Consider the following 20,421-nt stretch of genomic DNA (forward strand, 5'->3'; position numbering starts at 1 on the left):
GGTCTACGGGTATCTGGAGTAGAAAGGGTTACTTTGGGTCCGAGGGGGGGAGACCTTAGGAATAAGCTTTAAAACAGGGAGGCATATTGGATATTCCTCCTTGGTACGAGGCATCCCCTCGGTTTAAATAAAAGATTAGATTTAGCTCTCACTTGCCCTTAGACCCCAACAGATAGTCATGTTTAAATGTAATATTAACATAACTGAGAATGGTACATATACAAATTAATAATTGAAAAAATAATAAATAAATAAAAAACAAAAAATATAATACTCAGGTTACTGTTCTTGCAGATGAGTGTCTCTACCTGGCTATTCTCAAAATAGTTATTAACCTATGATGTAAATGTTTACACTGTTTTTAGAGAAAGTTTATTATAACAACTAACGCTTTGGGGTACCCAGGTGTGAACATGTTCTAAAAAAATTTGTGTTTTCCCAATCCGATACTCCAGCACCATGTCTTGTATGAGAACGATTTTACTATGATGTGTGCGGTCATGTGACCGCTATCTTGTGTATTTTAAGACGTTCATTGTGGTCACCTGTTACCTACGACTAAGCACTCCGGTGCGAAACCCGTCAGGCTTCTGTGTACTGCGTTATGCTGAAATAAAGTTCTGAGTTTTTAACTGCATACTACAGTTCTGTGCCTGACTATCTTCCTTGTTACAATACATGCTATGTAATGAAAACACAAAATGTGCAACTGGGACTATCACTAGGGCTACTCAAGGATAATAACAAAAATACTGAGTGCTCTAAAGCAAACCCGGCAACCTTTGGGCCCAAAAAAAAAAAAAGTTAAAACAGAAAGCAAATAATGTTAGCACTTGGGTACCTTTGATATATTAAAAATAATATTATTAAAATATCCAAATCATAAGACAAGTTGTGAGACGAACCATAATACAGTACTTTTATTAACCTGACACCTATATATAAAGATTAGCACTGCCTTTATGGCAATTGAGCTTGGAAGGAAAACATGATTTTGTAACTCTGCTGACAACCATCAGCTTACGCAATGTTCTCATCAGCGTTGTGAAGTTTGGTTAGGGAGCTTAGTTACAACTGCTGATAATGGGGCTGTGATGGAGGTGGTGACAGCTGACATCAACGGAACCCAACAGGTCCCATACACTTAGAATGGGGACAGTTGGGGTTCAGTTAGATGATTGTTATTTTTCATGATTGATAATTAAAAAAAAAAACTGACATTCAGGTCATTATAACAGAATCAGCGAGCAGGTATCATTTGCTTTATCTCTCTCTGTTATCTGTACATGTCTGCAGCTTTGAGCATGATATAGAGCTGAAAATCAGTGGACTTTCCAGATGCTAATGTGGTTAAGTAAGTAACAAACCATAACTAGAAACATAAAGACCCATGCAATCACAGTAGAGATAGAGTTTGAATGACAAAATCTAGTGGAACACCGAATCACGTCAACATTTAGGCACAGTCCTATACAGACGTTCTAAAGATACAACAATAATAACTATTTAGGTACAATTAACTATACTTATTCTTTGAGGATATCAAACTATAGTTAGAACCCCTACTAGAGCCCTATAGTTAGAGCTCTATATGTCTACATTTACATGATCATGTAATTTACCTGTTCTCTAGCCTGACAATCGTTCTAATGATAAATTAAGATTTTAGTTTAGCTACTACTTTTTATGTTTTTAACATAGCAAAGATGCCTGAGAGTCAGAATTATCTGTTTACTGATTACAAGATTTGTAACGATTGTTTTGTTCTTTACTGAGCCAGGGAAGGATAAAGCTGCATGCTATAGACACTTAGAACAAGTGGCCAGGACCAAAAACCTTGATCTTCAGTAACCAATTGCCTTATAAAACTGGTACAGCTACAAAACCAGAGAAGGAGACTGCAGGCCATGGAAGAAAACTGGAACAAGGGAAGGAAGTGTTGCCTAGCAACTGGGCATGGCCAGTGGGCATTTGCATATGTACAGAGATATTGCTACACAACCTGGTTAATCCACTGTCTGACATCTATTATAGTATTGTAGTGTATAGTATCCCAAGGAAGAGTCCAAGACAATGAGGAATTTCTAAACTTTGAACATAAACTACACTACATGATCTGTAACCATGGAGACCATGAAGAAAGTCTTGGCCAGCTGAGGAGCGAAGAGATCTACCACCAACCAGATGGCAGTGAGTGAGCAGAGTGGAAAACAAATTAATAACGAAGTCCAAGGATGCAAAGGATCATCTTTTAAGGTTTTTTTTTGGTCAAGGCAAGTATACAGTTTGGATGAATAACATGAACAAGATTCAGATGTGTCAAGAGTCCTTGACTGCATTAAGATTCTTGTTGGCTGGAAGACAGGTAAGGGCAAAATAAAATTGAATTGAGCCCATTGAGCTGCACAAGGATGAAATCCATAAGCAAACTGAAGGTATTCTAGATTTTATCGTCCTGAAGATGACAGCAAATGATATCCTAAATGGAATAACTTCTCTCAGCAGAAGAATATTTAGTACAGAAGAAGCCACATGAATGAAACATTAATCCTTTAGTTATGCAGGGAAAACACAACACCTACTCCAAATGATGAGGTATCATTCTTAGGAAGAATGGAAATTTGTAATCCTGATAATGAAAAGCTGGGACAGAAGATGACTGAAGGCCTAAACTGCAGAAGTTTGCTAATCTTGGAAGGGAGGGGGAACGTCCGTCCTGCCCCCTCCCATAGACATGAATGAAGGGGGCATGGTGTGACATCACAAGGAGGCGTGGTTTTACATCACGTCTCCAGTCCTGGATACTCAGAGGTTTCCGAGAATAGAGCAGCAGCCAGCACAGAATTCCGGGTGCTGCACAGAAATCGAGGGGGGGGTCCCCGTGTTAAGTCATCTTATCCCCTATCGTTTGGATAGTGGATAAGATGTCTATGGGTGGCGTACCCCTTTAGTACAGCCCTGAGATTACCAGAAGCAGATACCTATTTCACTGTGACTTCATTTATGTAAAAGGATCCATCTTTTTTTGTAACCATAAAAAATTTGTCTCCAGGAGATATAATGGACACCCTAATGAAACATCTCAAGATTTTCTTTAAAGGCTAGGGACACCTTTTTACTGTTTCTGTTTATTGTTCATAAGTTTCCTCTATGCAAAATAAGCAACTTTCTAAATAGTCTTTATTAGATTTTTCCTACAATTTAGCTGCTACAAAGATAAGATCTAAGATAAGATAAGGTCTGAAAGACTTTCTGCCCTCTCAGTGTCAGAGATAACAGCATGGAAGGGATTACATACCAGACTCAGAAAGTAGACAGGGGTGTGAGAAACCCTGTAGGAAAGCTCACAAAGTCTGGAAAGTGAGTGGAGTGCAGATTAAAGGCAGTCTGTTGGAAAGAATCATATAGACTCTATACAAGTATAGAGGTAACAAACATAGGGCTCATACAACAAATTGTAGACGCAGTCCAAGCAAAAGTAAGACAACTTGGTTAAAAATGACCTATAGAGAAAAGTCTGTTTTTGCATGGTAATACATACAAAGGAAGAATAAAATAAACTGCCATTTGCCATTTATTCTGTAAATCTCTCATCATTCTGGGCTAATTAGTTAAGTGGGTGGTCTAGCTCAGTGATAAACAGCTCCAGTCAGCAAGGTTAGCTTCCTTCTTGCATGTACATTTCGCTTCTCCTTTCTTCCCTCTTCTTTTCTTTTCCCCACTTTCCCTTCTCTCTAATCTTCCCTTATTCCCTCTCCTTCAATGACAATTATCTCACTGTTCCTTTTTATTCCCTGTCTTTTCCCCCCTTCCTTTTTTCCTTCACACACAATTGGAATCCTTGTCCGAAAGCTTTTAAACCTGGCAAATGCTATGCCTCATGTTTCCCTCTTTGCCTACAGAACAAGCATATCTGTATCCTCTTGTTTTACAAAAGCGGTAAGACTCTACCATGGACCCTTATGCTAGCGATTCTTCATGTACGTTCCATGTTCAAGTTGATTGAGGGAACTTTTCCCTGACTGCCGTTTAATTTGTTTTATTATTGTTGGTATATCTTACTGTAAACTTTAATAAACACTTATTAAAAAAAAAATCACAAACCTTTTAATAAATCTCATGCATTTGGAAAATAACTGCTCTGTGTAGGACAGCCCACTTGACTACAAAGCCCAAAATAAGCAGAGAATTACAGAAATAAATGACAAAACATACTGAAACATTTTCAATAAAACTACATATAAATGTTCTCAGGTAGGGATGAGGGAATCGAATCTGACGAAACCGAATTCGTTACGAATTTCAGGAAAAATTTGTCTTGCAACGAATGCAAATATCGCCGTGATTCAATCACGCGAATCGCTTCATTAAACTCCATTTAGTGCGGTCCAGGCTCCAGGGCATCTAAAATGGTGGATCCACATGTGAGGACATGGGGCAAGGAATCCTGGGAAGGTGGGATGACCCTAAATCACATGCAGCATGCAGCCTATCAGCAGCCAGCCACCCCTGTGATGTCACAGCCCTATATAATCGGCAGCCATCTTTCAGCCAGTCACTTCAGCCTTTTAGTGAAGAGGGAGAGAGAGAGACACAGACAGCAGTGTGTGTTGCACAGAAAAGCATTTTTACAGCAGCGATTCACCTCCCAGTCAGATCAGCGTTCTATTGCAGAGAGGGACAGATAGCAGTGCGTTGCACAGAAAAGCTTTTTTTACAGCAGCGTTTCACCTCCAGCCCAAATCCAGCCTAGAAGCACTGATAGGGAAGGGAGTGAGATTGAGAGAGAATTTTGGGTGTAGTACACAGCGACTGTGTGCTGCAGCACTGGTGTGTACAAGAACTGAAAAGCTAATAGCAGCCAACCAGTTAGGGTGAGCAGAGCACTAAAAGCATATTGCCCTCTATTACAAGTGTAACCTGTGTGTACATCTAAGTGGTGTACCATTTTGTTCCTGTTAAAGCCTTAAGGGCCTAGATACTGTGAAAGGCCAGGCAAAAGTACATACCTGCTGGGGTTGTAGACATATACAGTGACCCTCTGACCTACGATGGCCCCGACATATGATGAAATCGACATACGATGGCCTCTCAGAGGCCATCGCATGTCGATGTCAGCATCGACACACGATGCTTTTTTATGTCGGGGCCATCGCATTAAGTGCTATCCGGCAGCGCCAAATGCTTAAGCTGCTGCCGGATAGCAGCTTAATGTTCCCCGTGTGGTGCGGTAAGTATTACTTACCCCTCCACGATGCTCCGGGGTGCCCTCCAGGTCCAGCGCTGGTCTTCCGGTGTCTTCTCGGCCCTTTCCGATGACGTCAATACGCTGCTGCGCACATCATCCAATAGGAATGTCGTACGCAGCGGCGTGATGACGTCGCTACGCAGGCCCAGTAAGGCCTTGCGGAAGACAGAAGAGGACCGGAGAAGACAGCAGAGGACCAGAAAAGACAGCGGAGAGCCCAGCGGAGGCCGGGGTCACCATCGGGAGCGGCGGGGACACCATCTCGAGCGGCGGGGACAGGTGAGTTCAGCTTCCTATACTTTACATTGCACGAATACCTCAACATACGATGGATTTGACAAACGATGGCTCGTTTGGAACGAATTACCATCGTATGTTGAGGGACCACTGTACTGTTTTAAGCATACTGGAGCGCATTGTCCTCCCCTCATAAGTGCATACCACATAAGTACATCTAAGTGGTGTACTATTTTGTTCCTGTTAAAGTCTTAAGGGCCTAGATACTGTGAAAGGCCAGCCGAAAGTACCCACCTGCTGGTATTGTAGACAAATACTGTTTTAAGTGTATTGTACTCCCCTCATATACACACTAAGTATATCATAAGTGCCAGGACGTGCACAGAGGAGTGGCAGAGGCCTAAATTCATCAGGCAGAGGTCGCAGCAGACTAGGGGCGACTGGCAGCAGGAGTTGCAGCGAGAGGCCTGAGCTCCCGGTATCAGCTAGCGGTCGTGTCTCGACCAGCAACCCATCTGCCCTCATCGATTGGTTAACACGGTCATCCCCTTCATCACAAGTGACATCTGACATCCCCAGTCAACAGTCTGTGGGTTCCTCAGACACAACCCTCAGTTGGCATGGCCCGGGAGCAGTCCCTGTCCTCCCACTGCCTCTGTCTTATGCTGTTCCCTCCCCACAGAAGTATCTTATGCTGTGGGTTTAGCTCCACTATTTAGTGAGGATGATCTACTAGAGGACAGTCAGGTTACTGCCCAGCCAAGAAGTGGAGGAGACATCTGCCGCTTCCTCCGCTAGGCAAGTAGTGATGAGGAGAGTGGTTTGAGCGTTCAGGCTCCTGAAGCAGATACTGTTGAGGAACCTGAGGAGAACATCAGTGACGTGCAGTGATATGGGAGCCGGGTGCAGAAGGGGCTTCATCATCATCATCATCATCATCAGGAGAAGAGGGTTGCAGGTTGCCCGTGAGGCAGAGGCTGAGCCAGAAAGGTGGTAGCATGGTTGGCAGTCAGCATGGTGGCAGAAGTGGAAAGTCTGGAGCCAAACGTGCCTGTGGTAGGCCACCTGCTTCGTGGCAGCCTACCTTCCCGGGAGGTAGTGGAACAAGGGTTCCTGGAGTCAATGGCAGTAGCAGTCAATCAGTGCGGACTGTTGGTGGGAAAAATCTGCTACTCGGCGTTGTGGCAGTTTTACATCAAGCATCCGGAGGATGTTAACCTGGCCACATGCAAGATGTGTCGGCAGAAGGGGCCACCAGCGTCACCATAAAGCGGCCTGGGAGAACTGTGGCTCCGGTGTTGGGGTCCAGCCTGCTGCATCACCCAGTGGCACGCCACTCCCTGTTTCAGCCAGCCAAAGCTCCACCACCTCAGCCGAAGGGAGCTGTGTGTCATACCCATTTTCTGTTGCTCCAGATGCTCCTGCTCCTCCTACTTTGAGTCAGTCATTCCGCCAGCAATCCATTAGCAAAGCAATGTCCAAGAGACAACAGTATGCGCCCACTCATCCAACAGCGCAGAAGCTGAATGTGCTCCTTTCCAAGTTTCTAGTGTTAAAATTTAGACATTAGCCAGTATATCCTTATATGAAGGACATACCTGAGCCCGAACACCAACGCCAAGGTTTCTCAAGTGGCACGGGACCTAACACTAAACCTGCCTGTGCTGTGTGGGCAATACCAGGGGCCAGTGGGCAATTATAGCAGCATTGGGTCCGACTCACAGCCTGCTCCCAATTACCTCCAGTGTGGCTGGGCACACATACAATGGGAGGAGGGAGGCAGGCTATAAGCCCCACCCAAGTTGGCTAATGTGTTTCCAGCCTCACAGGTTAACCTTAAAGGGGTTATCCAGGAAAACACTTTTTTTTATATATCAACTGGCTCCAGAAAGTTAAACAAATTTGTAAATTATTTCTATTAAAAAATCTTAATTCTTTCAGTACTTATGAGCTTCTGAAGTTAAGGTTGTTCTTTTCTGTCTAAGTGCTCTCTGATCACACGTGTCTCGGGAACCGCCCAGTTTAAAAGAGGTTTGCTATGGCGATTTGCTTCTAAACTGGGCGGTTCCCGAGACACGTGTCATCAGAGCGCACTTAGACAGGAAAGAACAACAGTAACTTCAGAAGCTCATAAGTACTGAAAGGATTAAGATTTTTTAATAGAAGTAATTTACAAATCTGCAAATGCTGTAGAAGGAGGGAGAGATCCTGGTGATATAGATGGAACTGTGAAGGGAGTGCTCTCCTGATGACTAAAAATGAATACACAGTGACTTAATTATGTAAAATGATATGCGTGTCAATTGATTTGAGCTCTGTCTATATAGCGTGGTCTACCTTTAAATGATCAGTCGTGCTGGTGCGAGCGATGGAGGTTCGAACAGCTGAAGTGGTAAGCTGAGAGGGTGATGTTCCTGTGGTATAAAATGGGTTAAATAATCTGGTTATAGTGAAAGGAGTGATAAATAATTTCGGCAGAGTCGTTCCTATTGATACCTGTTAAAGAGCTGTATTGCTGAATCCGTATGGGTATTATAGAGGAGAATGCTTGATGCTGTATGCCTGCGTGGGCTCTCCCTGAGGGTGCTCCAGAGGTTGAAAGTGCGAGAAAAGTCCCTTTCTACAGTTCAACTCTTATAGTTATACAGAGTTGAACTGTAGAAAGGGACTTTTCTCGCAGTTTTTTCCTGGATAACCCCTTGTGCCTAGAAAGTGATCAAGGCACATTAAATGTGGAGTTTATACACCTCCAAATATAGGATTTAAACAACAAGAAGAAAAAACGTGGTCTCAAAAAGCAGGAGGTGCTCATCCCCATATGCAGTTGTGCATTTATACTGGGGGAGCAGATCCTGCGCTTGTGGTCTGTTGCTAAGGGCAATCCCCAGCATAAAATGCATACAATGGGGGGTGCCTGCAGCAGACTACAAGTGCCACAATGGTATCCTACACCAGATGAAAGGTGTGGATGTAGGATGCCCTTGTGGCACTTGTAGTCTGCTGCAGGCATCCCCTATTGTATGCATTCTATGCTGGGGATTGCCCTTAGCAACAGACCAAAAGCGCAGGATTTACTCCCCCAGTATAAATGCACAACTGCATTTGGGGTTGAGTACCTCCTGCTTTTTGAGACCACAATTTTTCTTCTTGTTGTTTAAATCCTATATTTGGAGGTGTATAAACTCCACATTTAATGTGCCTTGATCACTTTCTAGGCAGCATTTAGGTTCACCTGTGAGGCCGGCAACACATTAGCCAACTTGGGTGGGGCTTATAGCCTGCCTCCCTCTTCCCATTGTATGTGTGCCCAGCCACACTGGAGGTAACTGGGAGCAGGCTGTGAGTCGGACCTAATGCTGCTGTAATTTCCCACTGGCCCCTGATATTGCCCATACGGCACAGGTTGGTTTAGTGTTAGGTCCCGTGCCACTTGAGAAACCTTGGCGTTGGTGTGCAGGCTCAGGTATGTCCTTCATATACAGTGGGGATCAAAGTTTGGGCACCCCAGGTAAAAATTTGTATTAATGTGCATAAAGAAGCCAAGGAAAAATGGAAAAATCTCCAAAAGGCATCAAATTACAGATTAGACATTCTTATAATATGTCAACAAAAGTTAGATTTTATTTCCATCATTTACTCTTTCAAGATAACAGAAAACAAAAATGGCATCTGCAAAAGTTTGAACACCCTGCAGAGTTAATATCTTGTACTGCTCCCTTTGGCAAGTTTTACAGCTTGTAAACGCTTTTTGTAGCCAGCCAAGAGTCTTTCAATTCTTGTTTGAGGTATCTTTGCCCATTCTTCCTTACGAAAGTCTTCCAGTTCTTTGAGATTTCTGGGCTGTCTGTCATGCACTGCTCTTTTAAGCTCTATCCATAGATTTTCAATTATGTTGAGGTCAGGAGATGGTTTTGCCATGGCCTTCCCATTCAGTTTACGCCTCTTGATGTAATCCCCTGTGGATTTCGAGGTTTGTTTAGGATTATTATCCATTTGTAGAAGCCATCTTCTCTTTAACTTCAGCTTTTTCACAGAGGGCATCAAGTTAGCATCCAAAATTTGCTGAAATTTTATTGAATCAAATTTTCCTTCTACTCGTGAGATGTTCCCTGTGCCACTGGCTGCAATACAACCCCAAAGCATGATTGATCCACCCCCATGCGTAACAGTTGGACAGAGGTTCTGTTCATTAAATTCTGTTCCCCTTCTTCTCCAAATGTACCTTTGCTCCGGCCAAAAAGTTAAATGTTTTCATCGGTCCACAGAACTTGTTTCCAAAATGCATCAGGCTTGTCTATATGTTCATTTGCAAAGTTTTTGTAGTGAGGATGTAGAAGAGGTTTTCTTCTGATGACTCTCCCATGAAGACCATATTTGTACAAGTATCTCTTTATAGTGGAATAGTGTACCACAACTCCAGTGTCTGCCAGATCTTTCTGGAGGGATTGCGCAGTCAAATGTGGGTTTTGAATTGTTTTTCTCACAATCCTGCGAGCTGTTCCGTCTGATATTTTTCTTGGTCTTCCAGATCTTGCTTTAACTTCCACTGTTCCTGATGACTGCCATTTCTTAATTACATTCCGAACAGAGGATATTGAAATCTGAAAATGTTTTGCTATCTTCTTATAGCCTTCTCCAGCTTTGTGAGTGTCAACTTTTTTCAGTTTCAGATTTCTAGACAACTGCTTAGAAGAACCCATAATGCTGATTGTTGGGGCAAGGTCAGAGGAGTCTGGGCATTTAAAACATTTGAGATTGACATCACCTGGTCTTCCCAGATGATGATTGAGAACAATCCATGACACTGGTATTTCTCAGCTTTGCAAAGGGGGCAGTGCATGCTATAAATTCTGCAGGGTGCCCAAACTTTTGCAGACGCCATTTTTTTGTTTTCTGTTATTTTGAAAGTGTTAATGATGGAAATAAAATCTAACTTTTGTTGACATATTATAAGAATGTCTAATCTGTAATTGAATGCCTTTTGGAGATTTTTCCATCTTTCCTTGGCTTCTTTATACACATTAATACAAATTGTTACCTGGGGTGCCCAAACGTTTGATCCCCACTGTAAGGATATACTGGCAAATGTCTCAATTTTAACATCAGTTTGAGAGTTAGCCATATATAACTGTTTACATCTACCACAGTAGTGCACCTAAAGTTACAAATTTACAACAGCCACTTGGACAGGTCACACCGCTTCCGCCTCCACGCTCTCATGGCACACGTGTTCACACGTGTTTCTTGATAATACAAGCGGATAGTCGGACTCCCGTGTGTAACTTATATGTCAGCCAGTGGCAGCTCACATGTGACACCTACCGTTTGCTCAGGCCTTTTGTGTAAACCACATTATTAGTCAGTCGCCAGGATTAGGCAGGGAGTCCCTCTGAGTCACTTGCACAAATGGCACGATGCATACTCGCTTACGTAATGACCGCCGAATTGTCACCATTTGGCAGCAAGATGACTTCTGGCTCTCCACCTTATTAGACCCTCGCTACCAGCACAAAATGGGGGCCTTTTTTACACCTACTGAGAGGGAGGACAAACTGACCTACATACAGAGACATCCTATGTAGTCATTTGGCCGATGCCTATCTGCGCCATTGTCCATCCTCTCGCAGGTCTGACTCGGGGGGCTCTCTGCATTCACCTACCACTGCCATTGCTGCTGGGGAGGGGTGGGGTGGCAGGAGCAGTACTAGCTCCATCAGCAGCCTGAGTCTACAGTCGCTGATGAGTAGCTTTCTTCACCCACATAGTGAAGCAACTCATCAGCAGCAGGTAGACCTGGAGCAGGACCTGAACCAGCAGGTGGTGGCATACCTTGACATGACAATGCCAACACACCTTGAAGATCCACTGGACTTCTGGTTAGCCAAATTTGATTTGTGGCAGCAACTAGCAGAGTTTGCCCCGGCCATTAGTGTGCCATCAGAGCGGGTGTTTAGTGCGGCAGGGGCCATAGTAACCCCAAGGAGAACTAGTCTGTCCATGAAAAATGTGACGAGGAATTAGACATGGATCAGCCAGGATTTCCACCCACCAATGCCTGATGCATTAGAGTAGATTGACCATGGTGCCACACCAACACTTCACAAATTGTTACGCCGAGCGCTCCGGGTCCCTGCTCCTCCCCGGAGCGCTCGCGGCGTTCCTCTCTTTGCAGCGCCCCGGTCAGACCCGCTGACCGGGAGCGCTGCACTGACATTGCCGGCGGGGATGCGATTCGCATAGCGGGACGCGCCCGCTCGTAAATCGCATCCCAAGTCACTCACCTGTCCCGGCCCCCGGCTGTCATGTCCTGGCGCGCGCGGCTCCGCTCCTTAGGGCGCGCGCACGCCAGCTCTCTAAGATTTAAAGGGCCAGTGCACCAATGATTGGTGCCTGGCCCAATTAGCCCAATTAGCTTCCACCTGCTCCCTGGCTATATTACCTCACTTCCCCTGCACTTCCTTGCCGGATCTTGTTGCTTTGTGCCAGTGAAAGCGTTTAGTGTTGTCCAAAGCCTGTGTTGTAGATCTTCTGCTATCCACATTGACTACGAACCTTGCCGCCTGCCCCGACCTTCTGCTACGTCTGACCTTGCCTCTGTCTAGTCCTTCTGTCCCACGCCTTCTCAGTAGTCAGCGAGGTTGAGCCGTTGCCGGTGGATACGACCTGGTTGCTACCGCTGCAGCAAGACCATCCCGCTTTGCGGCGGGCTCTGGTGAAAACCAGTAGCAACTTAGAACTGGTCCACCGACACGGACCACACCAATCCCTCGCTGACACAGAGGATCCACATCCAGCTAGCCTAATCGTGACACAAATATGTATAGTGCTAAGCTAATCATATTTAAGGTGCTGCTCTCCAGTTACAGACATTCCTCCGCATCAGACCACAAGTAAGTATTGAGGATATGCATTACGTAAAATGTAACTTTTAATAATAATCTAAGGATAAAATATATGCACCCCAAATTTTTTTGAAATCAAACAAAAGGAAAGGTGTGCAAAAAACACCATGTGTCACCTACACCACCAAGTATTGATGTGATGCAAAGACCTCTAAGAGGGGGAAGGGCACAATGTATGGTCCATTGTAACCGGTGGGGGTACAAACTTCCCCTGTAGGACCCTACTCTCGCATTATTAATTCCCTTTTTGGCAAGTGTTACTCGCCCTAAAAAGGGCGGCCCCACACAGGAACCTCTCCCTATTTCGCCCTACAAACACTGCCATTTCCCAGGGTTTTTAGGTGGAAATAGAGAGAATTTCCTGTTTGGGGCCTCCCTTTTTAGGGTGAGTAACACTTGCCAAGAAGGGAATTAATAGGGCGAGAGTAGGGCCTTACAAGGGAAGTGTTTACCCCCACCTGCTACAATGGACAATACGCTGTTCCCTTCCACCTTTTCGAGGAAAGTGTTACTCGTCTTAAAAAGGGCAGCCCCACATAGGAACCAATCCCTTTTTCCACCTAAAAACCCTGGGAAATGGCAGTGTTGTAGGGAGAGGTTCCTGTGTGGGGCCCCCTTTTTTAGGGCGAGTAACACTTGTCAAGAAGGGAATTAATAATGCCAGAGTAGGGCCTTACAGGGGAAGTTTTTACCCCCACCGGTTACAATGGACAATACATTGTTCCCTTCCACCTTTTAGAGGTCTTTGCATCATTACTTATGGTCTCCTCATACTGCCGCCACTTCCACCCTGGGTCATTTAGCCACTATATGGTCTCCTCATACTGCCGCCACCTCCATCCTGGGTCATCCAGCCACTTTATGGTCTCCTCATGCTGCCGCCACCTCGACGCTGTATCAATCAGCCACTATATGGTCTCCTCATACTGCCGCTACCTCCAGGCTTTGTCATTCAGCCACTATATGACCTCCGCCCTGGGTCATCCAGCCACTTTATGGTCTCCTCATGCTGCCACCACCTCGACGCTGTGTCATTCAGCCACTATATGGTCTCCTCATGCTGCCGCCACCTCCACGCTTAGTCAGTCAGCCACTATATGTCTCCTCATGATGCCACCAACTCCAGGCTGTGTCATTCAGCCACTTTATGTTCTCCTTATGCTGCCGCCACCTCCACGCTGTGTCATTCAGGCACTATATGGTCTCCTCATGCTGCCGCCACCTCCACCCTGTGTCATTCAGGCACTATATGGTCTCCTCATGCTGCCGCCACCTCCACGCTTAGTCAGTCAGCCACTATATGGTCTCCTCATGATGCCACCAACTCCAGGCTGTGTCATTCAGCCACTATATGTTCTCCTCATGCTGCCGCCACCTCCACGCTGTGTCGTTCAGCCACTATATGGTCTCCTCATACTGCCGCCACCTCCACCCTGGGTCATTTAGCCACTATATGGTCTCCTCATAATGCCGCCACCTCCACCCTGGGTCATCCAGCCACTTTATGGTCTCCTCATGCTGCCGCCACCTCGACGCTGTGTCATTCAGCCACCATATGATCTCCTCATACTGCCGCCACCTCCAGGCTTTGTCATTCAACCACTATATGACCTCCCCCTTGGTCATCCAGCCACTTTATGGTCTCCTCATGCTGCCGCCCCCTCGACGCTGTGTCATTCAGCCACTATATGGTCTCCTCTTGCTACCGCCACCTCCACGCTGTGTCATTCAGCCACTATATGGTCTCCTCATGCTGCCGCCACCTCCACGCTTAGTCAGTCAGCCACTATATGTTTCCTCATGATGCCACCAACTCCAGGCTGTGTCATTCAGCCACTATATGTTCTCCTTATGCTGCTGCTACCTCCAAGCTGTGTCATTCAGGCACTATATGGTCTCCTCATGCTGCCGCCACCTCCACATTGTGTCATTCAGCCACTATATGTTCTCCTTATGCTGCCGCCACCGCCTCTATATGGTCACCTCATGCTGCCACCACCTCCACGCTGTGTCATTCAGCCACTATATGGTCTCCTCATACTGCCGCCACCTCCACCCTGGGTCATTCAGCCACTATATGGTCTCCTCATGCTGCCGCCACCTCCACACTGTGTCATTCAGCCACTATATGGTCTCCTCATACTGCCGCCACCTCCACCCTGGGTCATCCAGCCACTTTATGGTCTCCTCATGCTGCCGCCACCTCGACGCTGTGTCATTCAGCCACTATATGGTCTCCTCATACTGCTGCCACCTCCAGGCTTTGTCATTCAGCCACTATATGATCTCCTCACACTGATGCCACCTCCAGGCTCTGTCATTGTGCTGCTCTGCAACAGTGATTCTAATAGCAATGCCTCTGATCTGCATGTCATACTGAATAACAGTATTATTTCACTAACTCAGCACACACCCTATCCTTGTTACAGCAAGGCAAAGTGTTCTACACCCCTATTTGATAAATCTCCCCCAATATCCTCAAAGTACTAACATGATGGTAGAAAAAGAGGGAAGCTACTAGACTAACAGCTATGAGCAGGGGAAAATCTAACTTGGACAACCAGTCTATCAATGGAGAATGATGTCCAAGTACTAGGTTTCTGGAATCAGAAGGATCAATAAGAAATCTCTTCAGAATGGAAAAATTTAACAGAGAAAGTAGTTTCTTGGAAAAGAAGTAATCAACTACTTATCAGGTCTGGAATCTACTCAAACCAGACAAACATGTGAAAATGTTGAAATTTATAGTGAAAGGAACCAGACTACATCACAGAATAAGAAATGGGCTCAGCTGTTATCACTTCATTCTGGTGCCACCAATTGTGTCAACTGTTTACCAGATTGAAAAAACTAGAGAAAGTAGACACACATTTAAAAACACTTACAGGGCGCCTGCCCTCTTAATATAGAAAAAAAAAACCTGACTGAAATGACAATATTTACACAGAGTAAATACATATGCAAATGGACAAAAAAGTGCATCATTTCCAATGAATCAGTTCAATATTGCAATATTCTGTATATAATGTAACTTAATAAACTTAATCCATAGCAAAAAAGCTGTATATACAAACTCCCCACTATAATGGAAGGGGGACCATATCAGAAAGCATAGATATATAAAAATACTGGGCAGATGCCCCCTAAACTGCCTGGTATTTGTATATATATATATATATATATATATATATATATATATATATACTTTTTGATCTGGTCCTTCTTCCATTATAGTGGGGGTGGGGTGGGGTGGGTGTATATACTGCTTTTTTTGCTATGTGTCAAAATAAAAATAAATTACATTTTGAAAAACGTTTTGCTGTCTAAACTTCAGGGAGCCAAACAGAACCATTAAAGTCAGTTTGTATCCATTGTGGAGAGAACCTAAATTAGCTTTTGGTTAGGATCATTATTTTGTGCTACTGATAATGTTCATTCTTACAAACCAATAGAAAAAAAATGTACACTGCAAATAATATTCACATGCTGTGATTCTATACAATATGTGATAGTGCAATGTAAATATAAGTTCCATTAATCTGTGTTCTAAAGCAGGTTTTATTAAATTTTTTACCATTTAAGGATTGAATTGATTACGTTATAGATAAAGTATAATGCAGATAGAATAAAAAGCACTAGTAGCTAAACATATACTTCACCTTGACAGCTTCTTTGTCTGTGGGTAGTGGCTCTGCTAGATTGTCCACATCAATACCAGAGCTGCCTACTGCTACGTAGCTGTAGGATCCACCAGTGAACGGGTGACTATGCCATTGAGAACGCAGAATGCTGATTGGTGGAGGCAGTTCAGGATTTCCTGTATTAAGTTAGAAACAATCATCTTTTACTTTACTTATGTGGTTTTGACACAGTGCTATACAAAGAAAAATAATTATTTTAGTGAACTAAAATTTGTTCAATTAGTCTTCACATATCTTTTTATGGATGTAGCTACTGTATTTGGCTACAAATCCCTCTGTTTGCTGCTCACTCATTCTGACATTCACTGCTCAGGAAATGGCTTACCCAAAGCAGGCACTGAGCATGCCATCACTCAGCATGCATTCATTTCCTTCCTGAGTCTGCTCAGCTGTGCTGGGTATCTTCATCCAATCACTGCAGGCTGCTCTATAACCCCTTTCTCTATGTTTTTAGATAGAAGTCTGATACACTTGACAGGAGTGAGCACAGAGTAGTGCTAGTCTCGTCCTTACTTACTAGACTTTGTCCCAGCTCCTGCTTCAACTGGGACAAAGATGATGCTGCAGCCAGACAGGATTATGTTCTGGATGGTATGGGGACCCCTAGTGGTCTTTGTTTATGAACCAAGATTTCTATAAAAAGGAGATACAATTTTTCTATGAAGTATATTAGGAAAGGTAAATCTTTTGCCAAGATGTACAACATATAAAAGGATTTTGAGCATTAATTATAGCTGGGGGAAGCATGCAGTAGTGCTGCATGTTTTTGATTGTTTTTCCATTTTTGCTTTAAAACATTCCAAGAATCACTGCTGTCTGAGGTCTTGTTTTTTTTCAATTTACGGGTATATAAAAACATTACTTGGCATCACTATGTTCTGACCCCTAGAACTTTATTTTTCTGTTTATGGAGCTGTGTGTGGGCTTGATGAAGTGCCATTGTCAATGATTGCGGCAGACAAAGATATAATTTTGAACAGCACAGATCCATGGGAAATTCCTAGCTGTATTTCCTTAGCTGCAACCTTATAGTACTATGATGAAAGGCATAAGGGCCTTCACTACTTATTTAGCAGGTGAGGACTTCCGAGGGGCGGTGAGGGAAAATGGCGCTGACCAAGATCGGACACGTCCGGTGAGTGAAAGATTTTTTATTCAAATGCAACGCGTTTCACCGCGCTTGTGCGGCTTCATCAGGCATGACAAACAGGATAAGGAGGGGGTTTATATACAAAATAGTATTAACCCTATCAGGTCACAATACATCATTTTAAAAATGAACCCATTCAGAGCGGGTAACATCATTACATACACATAAAAAATATAGGATTTACAGAGAGTTAATATATAATATATAAAAAGTACAAATAGGATGAATATGATATTTCGACTGCACAGACAATAAATTCTATGGATGCGCAAGCAGATGTGCAAAAAAAATATATATATACAATAAATATATATCAAAAAATATATAGATAAATAAATATATCTAAATATAGATATTTTATTGTGAACTCATTTATTAATGTATTCTATCTCAAAAAATTATTTTTTGATAAATGAATGAGGAATGTATAGGAACACTTAATTAAGTGTACGTGTTGAGAAGCTGTCACGGTCCGGTCACATGGTAGGAGGTGGATCCACTGGACCAGAGGAGAGATGGCGTGGGCCGTACCAGGGGAATGGAGTCTAAGGGATTACTGGTTTCCACCAAAGCCCACCGCAAAGTGGGATGGTCTTGCGGCAGCGGTAATCCCCAGATAGTTCCACCCGGTAGCGACTCAACTCCTCTGGTTGCTGAGATAGATGCGGTACAGGAGGGATAGGCAGTAGCGTAGTCAGACGTAGCAATGGTCAGGGCAGGCAGCACAGGTTCTAAGGCGGTAGTCTAGGGCAACGGGTCGGCAACAGGCAGGGTAACACAGGAACAATAGGGTACGCTTTCTCTAGGCACAAGGCACAAAGATCCGGCAGGAGGCTGTGGGAGGAGAAGGTATTTATAGACAGTGCACAGGTGAATGCCTAATTAAGTCCAAATAGCACTGCCTCTCACAAACATTCACCCTTAATAACCCCTTTGGCCCAGGCACCAATCACTGGTGCACTGGCCCTTTAAATCTAAGAGTCCCGGCGTGCGCGCGCCCTAGAGAGCGGGGACGCACACGCCGAGACGCCGGAGCGCTGCCTGGGGACACAAGCTGTGAGCGCTCCGAGGCCAGCAGGGGGCCCGGAGCGCTCAGCGTAACAGAAGGCAAGATGCACACATAATCACGCATCCATGTACACATATGATTACAAGCAAAATTTATGTAATAATGGAAAATGAAAATAAAAATAGAGATGAAAATAAAAATAGAATTACAATGAAAAACATAAATAAATGTAAAATTAAAATGAAATTAAAAATGAGAATAAAAATAATAAAAATAAATAATATAATTAAAATTGAAATTAAAATGAAAAATATGTAATATAAAAATAAAAATAATAATATGGTGTAATAAAGAAATCAGTATGAACAGAAAAAGAGAGAAGAGGAGGAGAAAAAAGAAAATAAAAAACGCTAGGTATGAACAGGGCATCAGAATAATATTCACCTTACATTTTCAATCGTCTCATTTAATCCTTGAGGGACCAATGTAACAAGTTTATGAATCCAAAAGGATTCCCTGTTAATTAAGCGGTGGAATCTACCAGGGCAATCTTCAGGAATATGTTCTAATATAATTAAATGTAAAGACCTCATGGTCCCCTTGTGAATAATTGAAAAATGTCTTGAGACACTATGTAATAAAAATCTATTTTTGATATTCGATCTATGTTTGCACATGCGGGATCGCACCGTCTGTACGGTGCGACCCAAATATTACAGACCACAACTACAGGTCAAGAGGTATATCGCAAATTGTGTGCCACAATCAACAGAATCTTTTATAAAAAAAAAGTTTTTTTTAGTTTGAGATTAAATAAAACTGTAAATTCTGATGTCCCGGAACATACCACATCATAGACAGCGACTTTTATTACAGGGGGCGCATCCTTTTACTGTTGCTATTTGTGTATCTACCACAGAATTGATGTTTTTGAGTCTGCTTGGTGCCAAAATATATTTAAAATTTTTTGGCACGTCGAAATATGATATTTAAGGGGATTTGGAACCATCTCCCTGAGTATGGGATCAGCCAAAATAATAGGCCAATTTAAAAAAATATATTTTAAATCTTATTTACACTGTTGTTAAAATTAAAATGATATTTGAATCTATTTTCCTCATCTGAACTTACATTTTTGGTTTTCACTTTGTTTGTAAGAAAATCAGTTTCATAATTTTTACTTTATTATACGCTGTGTTTTTTGGGATATCCCCTATCAAGAAAACCTCCCAGTAGTATCATGGATTGTGTTTTAAAATCTGCATCTGTGGTGGAGTTTTTCCTGATGCGGACATATTGACCGTATGGCACACTTCTTAACCAATTTGGATAATGAGCACTATCTAAACTCAAAAAACTGTTAACATCTACCTGTTTAAAGTGAGTATGTGTAAGGACTTTATTATTTTCTGTTTTTATCATTTCAAGATCAAAAAATTTAATTACTGTGTGTGAAAAATGTGGGGTGAATTATATACCCCATGTATTTGAATTTAAATAACTAACAAATTCCTCTGCCTCCAACTGGCTACCTGTCCAAAGAAAGAATATATCATTATCAAATCTTTTGAATAAAAAAAATGTGATGAAAAGGAGAAGACTGTGCCATGTACTGGGACTCGAATCGCCCCATAAATAAATTAGCATAACTTGGGGTGAAACGAGTCCCCGTGGCACAGCCTTTGGTCTGCTTGTTAATGGTGTAATTAAATGTAAAAATATTGTGCTCTAAAATAAATTGTATAGAGTTCAACAAAAAAGAAGACTGTTCATTTTTTATATCCAGATCATTGGTTAAGAATTGTGCCACACTCTCCAGACCAAATTTTGTGCTGATATTGGAGTAGAGAGAACACACATCCAATGAAAGAAAAGAAAAGGAGGAGGGAAGTGGAGTGTCATTAAGAACTTGAATTAATTGTGTAGAGTCCCTCAAATAGGAGGGTAACTGTAACACATATGACTGGAGAAATAAATCTATATAATGGGATAAGTGAGCAGTGATCGAATGAATACCAGAAATAATGGGACGACCTGGGGGGGTTAATTAAATCTTCGTGCAACTTAGGCAAATGGTAAAAAATGGGGATAGAATCATTTTTAATATTGAGGAAGGTGTGTTCTCTCCTGTCCAACAGATTTAAATCCACAACTCCATTTATTAACCCTGTATA

At 43.1% G+C, this 20,421-nt stretch overlaps 1 protein-coding gene across 3 annotated transcripts in view; it reads right to left on the reverse strand.

Annotated features, from left to right (window-relative positions):
* Nucleotides 1-20,421, reverse strand: part of LOC130282704 (peroxisomal N(1)-acetyl-spermine/spermidine oxidase-like) — a 153,075-nt gene that overhangs the window by 17,541 nt on the left and 115,113 nt on the right. For all 3 annotated transcript variants that reach the window (XM_056531231.1, XM_056531230.1, XM_056531232.1), the window contains exon 6: nucleotides 16,047-16,204. In XM_056531231.1, coding sequence (XP_056387206.1) covers nucleotides 16,047-16,204 — 158 coding nt within the window. The remainder of the gene's footprint in view (nucleotides 1-16,046; nucleotides 16,205-20,421) is intronic.

The sequence above is a fragment of the Hyla sarda genome, chromosome 7 (assembly GCF_029499605.1).
Source record: "Hyla sarda isolate aHylSar1 chromosome 7, aHylSar1.hap1, whole genome shotgun sequence".
In the NCBI taxonomy this organism is placed as follows: Eukaryota; Metazoa; Chordata; class Amphibia; order Anura; family Hylidae; genus Hyla; species Hyla sarda.